Genomic DNA, 7,781 nt, shown 5'->3' with positions numbered 1-7,781 from the left:
AGCAGAAGAAAACAGAGAGGGTATAGCAGAGAAGAAGAAGGAAGAACAGAATGGAATTAAGAAGAAGACATTCAATGAATATTAGTGTAGTGTATTGATCAAAGAGGAGGAGAAGAATTCTGAATTTTACAATGCAAATGCCTTACTATTTATAGCAATGATTAACTAACTAACAACCTACAAATAGAAAGTTCCATTAACTAACAAAACTGAATTACAAATAACCAAGAATTAACACTATTTACTATCAACTTGGAAAGACAACAGTAAAATCCTGAAAATAACATATGGGTGGCTGTTTGCCCGATCGAGGACAGTGTTCACTGTATTGGAAAGAGTGAGAGTTCAAAATCACTATAATGTGTAATCCATTCCCGTTGGTTTGGAAAATCTGATAATTGCTCAAAAGTTCTAAATGTGAGCAAATGAGTTATTTATGTACTTTCTATCACTAATATTTTTAGATATTTTAATTCTTACTATGAAGTATGAACTATTCTGACATGCATGATTATTGAGATTGGTTTGAGCTCACCTTTTCATGAAAACGATAACTATCAAGTCTTTTAATCAAATTAGTAATACAAAATTTGTAATTTAGATGTCTCCACTTCAAATATATCCACCTCGCATGACGATTAAAGGGGTAATTGCCAAGTCTCAATATTCTCGTGGTCGTGGTATTTTGGTGATGTCTAATCAAATAGGTTACAGAATTGCACTTATCACTAGATTGTTCACTTCGGAGATGTGGTTTTTTAGCGAGCATCCACTAATCCCTCAGATCCTCCAATTTTTGTGCTTATTTAATAGTCATGCAAACACGCCCAAAATCATCTTAGGTACCAATCTCAGCCTACATCAATAATATAAGCTCTTAACCAAACTAAAAAAGATAACCCTTTTGTCCATTCCTGCCTCCACAACGATTGACCCTCTCTTTTACCTTTATCTCCCCCCAAAAAAATAGCAAAACAACAAATGAATATAGCATTTTATGGAATTACATCTGAACAATATGCTATTTACAAAATCTCAAGTGTCCTAGTTAATCGTAGTAAGAGGAGCTCTAGAATCTCTTACGGATTGAGTGGCTTCATATACCCCAATATGTTTGACATCTCCATTTGCTTGTCGTTGAAATTTTGCATCCCAGAATGACTTCAATAGTTCCTCAAATGAAGGGGTTCTTAGTTCTTCCAAGGATGAAACACTGGGTAAATTGAAGGGTCTCTTTCTTGGTGTAGAACAAGATGGTTCATCAACCTGTATGTCACATGGTAATTTATTTCAACATAAGAAATTAGAACCAAGTAACCGATGTCTAATGAAAATTATTTGTTAAGGCTGAATAGATGCTTTAAATGTCTTACCATGTATTCATTGAGAAGACAGTTTCCTGCATTCTCTGTTATCTCTACAATTTTGTGGTAATGACCACCCTTCAGTTCTCTCAAATCACCGCAGCATGGGGCTATCACAGAGTTCAGATTTCCACAAGCTTCATGATCGAGTTGCAACGAATCTGCAAGTGTGATTATTACTTATCAGTTGACATTTATGGTTACCGCTGCAGTAATGATAGGCAGGTATGAGATGTAATACTAACATTCAATGGATGAGTTGATATCCTTGTTTGCTATTCCTGCATCTTCAAGTGTAGTTGACACAGCACTTGAGAATCGAGCACGTAGAACTTGATTAGCTTCCATTCCCCCCCTAGAAAAGAAAACAATGGAAAAAGGGTTAACAAAAATGTATTGACATTCAACAGTTTTTGTCTTAATAGAGAATACAAAACCTACTTGATAATAGTATCCACAGAAGCAGCATTTCTCTTCTCTAAACATAGCAAGGACTCTTGAGCATTCTTCCATTGTTGTGAACCTACCTCTGCCTTGTTCAGGCTGCAGTTGTTTGTTCAGCACAGGGCTCAGTAAATAGAAGAGAATGTAATGGAGACAAAATAGGCTTTAGTACATACCAGGTTTGAAGAACCCCCACAAGGTCTTTCTTTCCAGATTCTACAGCGGAAGTGTCCTCGTGGTAGTTGGACTCTGTCTTTTCAATGTGAACTCTCCATTCTTCCTTGACAGAAGAAGTGGAATCCTGCATGGTTAACGCTTCTTGCCGCAGTTTACTGGTTCTACTGTTTGCACTTTCCCGAAGATCATTTACTGCCAATTGAACCTAATAATTAAGAAATGAATGGTTAGTTCAGGTACTCAGGGGAAACAGTAGAGATAGAAAAAATTAGCACATTTAAAAGCAAGAGTTACCAATTTTTTCTTTCTAGAATTTGAACTTGCTAGCATTTCTGCCACTTTCTCCAATAGTTGCTTTTCTTCATATGCAGTACATTCCTAAATAAGAAAATGAGATGCATCAACGGTAAAAAAGAAAATGTTATGTATCAAAGTTAAATAGGTAAAACGAGTAGTCACCTCAAACTTCTTTTCAAGTTCATGCAGTTTCTGATCATTAACAAATTGTGCTTCTTCCACAATTTGGGTCAGACTTGATGCATGCCTATCTATAGTCTCAAAGAAGTTCACTGTTATTTTAGATACTGCACGTGTAGTCTCAACTGCTCTGGTATGTGCCTGCATGCAATTGCAGAAAATTTAGCAACCCTAACTCTAAATTTCAAGAAACAAACTAAAAATCACCCACCTCTCGTTGCTGATGAGCATAAGCAGTTAAATTAGCCTCCTGATTGTGGAGACTGCTTTGAAGATCACTTAGTAATGAATCAGCTTCTAAGGCAATACCTTTAAAAAGCTGAAGCACAAAAAATAGGTTAACATGGCAAGAAAGATTACTTAGAATCAAATTTTAAATGGTAATAAGAGACCACTTACATCCTCTAAGGCAGATGAATGTTTGGCTACTTCAGATTTCAAGCCTTCATAAGTTAACTGGTTATTTCCTTTAAGCTCCTCCGCTAAATTGTCCAAAGATTTAATACCAGAACCATGCATGTTTTTCAACTTTTCTACCCTCACTCTAAGATGTTCGGTAGCCTTCAGAAGCATAGCAAAATGAAGTTTGTAAATCTGAAAAATCAAGTATAACTAACAAACATAGTTGCCTTCTTTTAAAATTCACCTCTGCTTTTGTTGATACGAAGGATTGCATATCATCCTCCATGACCTTTAGTTGCTGCTCTTGATGCATTACAGATGCTGAAACAGTCTTGTGCAAAACTTCAAGCTCTTGAGCTAACTGGGACTGGAATTTCTGGATAAGTACTCTATTTCCTTCTTCAATTTTATCCTTCCGCTCTAAAGGTTGAAAAGGCAATTTGTGGGTAAACAAACCCTTAATGTCAGAGGCATGTACTTCTCCAATTGATACCCACAAGAAAACAACTGGAGAATACTACTAACCAATTTTAGAGAACAGGTTTGACACATCTGATGCAGCGTTCTCAAGCTCTGCTCGTAGTTCAATTGCACGCTCCACAAGTGCTTTCTCTGAAAAAGGCATGAAAAATAGTTGAACATCAAAGAAATGAAGTATAACATACTGCACGTGTAACATACTTTAGCATTCTACATCGGTGACCAATATGAAGAATAGTTGAACCACTATCTATCTGCTTCCTCCCTCTCTCGCGTCTTCCTCTTCTTGTTCAACCAAACAAAAGTAATTTTAAAGGGACTCGACAAATGGTAACATTAAAATTACTAACCAGATTTCAGGAGATTCTTTATCAGATATTCCTTTTCCTTAATTGTTGCATTTGCTTGTTTGTGCTTTTCCTCAAGATCAAACAATGACTGCTCAGTTTCTTGAAGACGTCTCTGAGAATACATATGCCAGAAGCAGGTTTAATTATTGAGCAGTAAAAAATTCAGAGCAAAAGAATGAAACAGTTATGCATGACCAATTTTACCTCAGTTTTTTCAAGTTTATCAGTTAGTTCAGCAGTCAAAAGTTGCTGCGAATTGTAGAGTTCTTGAAGCTCCAATAGTTGCTACACACAAATTATAGCACGTCCTAGTGTCAATAGACAAGTAATCATAGTAAATATGAGATTAACTAATTGTGGAATATACCTTATCCTTAGACTCTGCTCCTTGTTCCATCCGTTCAATCTTTTCAGCCATGGCCTAGAGAACATACATTTTGGATTAGCAACGTTTCCAAAATTATAATGTATCTCTAATTCACATTAAAACATGTGCGAGGAAACCTTCTTCTCTGCTTCTTCATGAAGATAACGATCACGTGGGATATATATTCCATTCTTCTCTCTTGCAGCATACACCTCTGCGTAACATATTAAAGAGGGAAAGAAGTTTATCAACATACTATTTTCTCCTATTAAGAGAAAAGAAGAGGGAGAGCACAATGTGAGTTACAGAAACTACATTAATCTGGAAACAGTCAATTACCTTGCTTCAGTCTGTCAATTTCAGAATACAAATCTTTAATCATTGCAGATTTCATCATTTTCTGATTGATCTGAAAAAATAACCAACTTCAAACTATTAGACATGTTTCAATGCTGAAAATATAGCAATGATAATAGAGCAAAATGTTGACCGAAAAGGAGCAACAATAAAAGTCACCTCTGGTTTATTCTTGATATTTTTGGCACGGTGTGCATAATCCAAGGTACTGAGGGTTTCTTCCAGACAGTGAATGGAAGGTGATATTGTGGCAATAATGCATGTCTTGGTTTTACCACCCAATGAATCCCTCAAGAGTCTGGTTAATTTGCTATCCCTGATATAATACGAGATATATCTTAATAAAAAATCATTCTACAGATTTTAAAAACAACCAAAACAAAGTCAATGAGAATCAACTACATAAGTTGCAGTAACTCATACCTATATGGAACATGGCCTGAGTGCTCAACAAGAGCATTAATCACTCGACCAAGTGTAAGCAAACTTTTATTTATCTCCCCAGCCTCCCTTGCTCTACCCTGCAAGTATTTTATCAGTGAAGCTCCAAAGCTATAAAATTGTGTTATTTTCAGACAAAGCCATAGAACAAGGCTGAGATATTGTCAGAGGCTGATGTCAGCCTTCAGGGTGAATCAAAGGGTAATTCAATTTTTGAAATATAGTGAAGGCATTAACACATTTTTGAATATCAATAATCTTACAACCAAACTAGATAAGTAAGATGTTACAACGTATGCCAAAACAAGCAAGTTGTCATATTATTCCAAATTAAATATTTAAATGCAGGTGCCAACCCAAATCTGGCGTAATCATTTGATACCTCTCTTGCACCAGAACGTGAAATGTTCTCAGAGCCCGCCAGGTCCACAAGATTTAGCTTCCCACATTTAATCATTTCTTCACCCTCTGGAGTACACTCCTTAATATGAATTGTGATAGAAAATATGGAATGAGAACGGCTGCTTTGTTTGTTAAGAAGTGTCTCGGCTGTGCGCCTTTTTGCAGATCCTTTTTCCAGTATCTTGTAAATTTCATTTGCGGTACAAACAATCTCTTCTTCTAAGCCTCTGACAAGAACACCCCCTTTCCCATCCTCCATCAGAGCAATAGGTTTCTTAGACTTGTCGTCCACAAATTTTAAATTCTCCTCGGGAGCCAAGAGATCTGTTATTTCCTCATTGTAAAGCTCTAGAAATGTTACTTTCATATTATACTCAGCATTCTGAGCTTCTAATATATCAAATATCTGTTTCACAGCTCTTGGGATGACACCAGCATCACTTGGAAAATCGCCATTCTACAAAATCAACAACATAACAGAGACAAATGGATTTCAATACAATTTAATGAGATAATATCATCATAAAGATTAGAGTAGGTGCTGAAGTGAATAATAACCTTCTTTCTTGCACCTCCTTCCATTGTGTATGTCTTCCCTGTTCCTGTTTGACCATATGCAAAAATTGTGCAGTTATAGCCCTCAAGTACTTCATACACAATAGGAGACACGGCCTGCTCATACAGTTCTCTCTGTTGAGAGGCAGGACCAAATACCTAAGGCCAAAATAAAGAAAATCAGCATAATTCGATAACACAATTTTAGATTCACAAAAAACAAACAAGTTCTTTGTATCATGATTATGATTCATCAAAGGTGAGGTAAGACATAAGAGAGTTGGAACAGAATTAAAGTATTTCAAATTCAAGTCTTGAATGAGATTATCTTCTTCAAAACTGAAAACATCTAAATTTCGTTTTGCAGTTTCAGTAGCATTTTTTTTTTCCTGCTCCGTGATTTCCCTAGCTACAACTGCAATTTAAAATCATATATTTTTGCTAATTTTATTTAAAGTAGAGTTTTTTTTTCCAATTTTGGTTATAGCAGCATAAAAACAAGTTCATATATGTAAGTGATTGGATACATTTTACCAAGCAATTAGAGTAGTCAAATCTCAAATAAATCAGAAAGATTTTTTTGCACAAGAACAGAAAACCTTGTCAAAATTGAAGGTTCTATCGATCTGCTTGTTGGCTATAACTTGCACAGCTGAAACTTCTCTTCTATTTTCGTTACACGAAATCACAACCGGCGTATGCACCCTCATTTCATCTTCACTCAATGGCCTACACACACATAAAACAAATCACCGAGTTAATCATAAACAAATTCAATTCAATTCAACTCAAGACCGAGTTAGAGCGAGTATAAATGAGTGACTCACCTGCAACGAAGCAAAACCTGCACATTGACGCCTTTATCCTTCTCATACTTTCCAGAATTGGAATTTGAATCCGCAGATCGCAGATCTCGCGACGGTTTATCAGTAGACCGCGGAGTTTGCGACGGCGACACCGCCACCAATCCTCCGATTCCTCTTCTCTGCTGTGATTCCATTCCTATTGTTATCTTCTTCTCTCGAAAACCTTCTGAATCAGTTCCAAAACCTGATCAAAACAAAAATCTATATCTCACACTTTCTATTTTTGTTTTTCACTTATTTATGCGTGTGTTCAGTAGTGATGAAAGTGTGTGGATCGAGAATGAAGAAGAATGGAATAGAATAAAACAATGTGGAGTTGAAATCGGAACTTACAGTGCTGGATTTCAATTGAGATTGCTTTGATTCTACTTTCAAATGTGATCTCACGTGAGAAAGCTTCAAGTCAAATATTACACTACTTAACCACAGCTACTTAAGATTTATATAGTTCTAAATGCTTAATGCCTTAACCAATTTAATATGAACTTAGAGCATAAAAATCTCTACACAATAGTAAGTTTGTTATCTAAAATGATTCAAAATTTGAAAATAACCTCTTAGTTATTGAGCATCAGTATGGAGCAACAATATATATATATAATTATAATCATTTATTTACATTCAAGTTAAGTTATTTTTAATTAGAGTCATTCATATATCTAAGTTAAGTTATATTCAATCAGAATCATTCATTTTCTGTCTTAAATCAAATTGATGAAATGAATGAAACTTAATTTAAGATTATTTTTTTTCTCTGATCATTTATTTCACTCAATCATTTGGTCCGTTTGATTTAAGAAAATTGATGACTAAGATTAAATTGTTGTAAGATATGGACTTGTTATGGAGTGAATGGTAGTTGGCATGTTTTGGATTGGAAGATAGAAAGGTAACAAGCTGGCCAATAGGAGAAATTAGATTAAATTAAAAAGAAATGAGAAATATGGAAATTGAATTTAAAAGGCCGTTAAGTGACGGAAATTGAGGAGGGGAAGGGTGAGGATAACGGCGTCCAAAATAAACGTTTCTAGTTTTTCGTATCAATCTGACCGTTATAAAAAGACAAGCTTCATCAATATAAAAACTTTTGAAACATTTT

General features: G+C 35.4%; 1 protein-coding gene across 1 annotated transcript; it reads right to left on the bottom strand.

The window, feature by feature from the left end:
* Positions 816 to 7,138, bottom strand: LOC109358662 (kinesin-like protein KIN-5D). Its single transcript, XM_019603031.1, has 23 exons — positions 7,016 to 7,138; positions 6,644 to 6,866; positions 6,416 to 6,545; positions 5,820 to 5,975; positions 5,242 to 5,718; positions 4,842 to 4,939; positions 4,578 to 4,734; positions 4,401 to 4,470; positions 4,199 to 4,275; positions 4,062 to 4,115; positions 3,899 to 3,979; positions 3,695 to 3,806; positions 3,390 to 3,476; positions 3,109 to 3,284; positions 2,862 to 3,023; positions 2,674 to 2,781; positions 2,445 to 2,603; positions 2,280 to 2,363; positions 1,985 to 2,190; positions 1,806 to 1,907; positions 1,610 to 1,719; positions 1,374 to 1,525; positions 816 to 1,266 (listed from the first exon to the last, which is right to left on the bottom strand). Exons 2-23 carry the CDS (start codon positions 6,814 to 6,816, stop codon positions 1,045 to 1,047), a joined length of 3,153 nt encoding a protein of 1,050 aa, XP_019458576.1. The 5' UTR covers positions 6,817 to 6,866; positions 7,016 to 7,138; the 3' UTR covers positions 816 to 1,044.

This window comes from Lupinus angustifolius, chromosome LG10 (genome assembly GCF_001865875.1).
Source record: "Lupinus angustifolius cultivar Tanjil chromosome LG10, LupAngTanjil_v1.0, whole genome shotgun sequence".
NCBI lineage: Eukaryota > Viridiplantae > Streptophyta > Magnoliopsida > Fabales > Fabaceae > Lupinus > Lupinus angustifolius.
The sequence above is the reverse complement of the archived record's forward strand: the minus strand, read 5'-3'. Positions and strand labels throughout refer to the sequence as shown.

Coding starts and splice junctions, on each gene's coding strand:
- LOC109358662 (XM_019603031.1), bottom strand. CDS start 6,816: ATGGAATCACAGCAGAGAAGAGGAATCGGAGGATTGGTGGCGGTGTCG. Junction 4,276..4,400: donor AATTGACAGACTGAAGCAAG/GTAATTGACTGT, acceptor TATGTTACGCAG/AGGTGTATGCTGCAAGAGAG. Junction 3,285..3,389: donor AAACCTGTTCTCTAAAATTG/GTTAGTAGTATT, acceptor TTCAACCTTTAG/AGCGGAAGGATAAAATTGAA.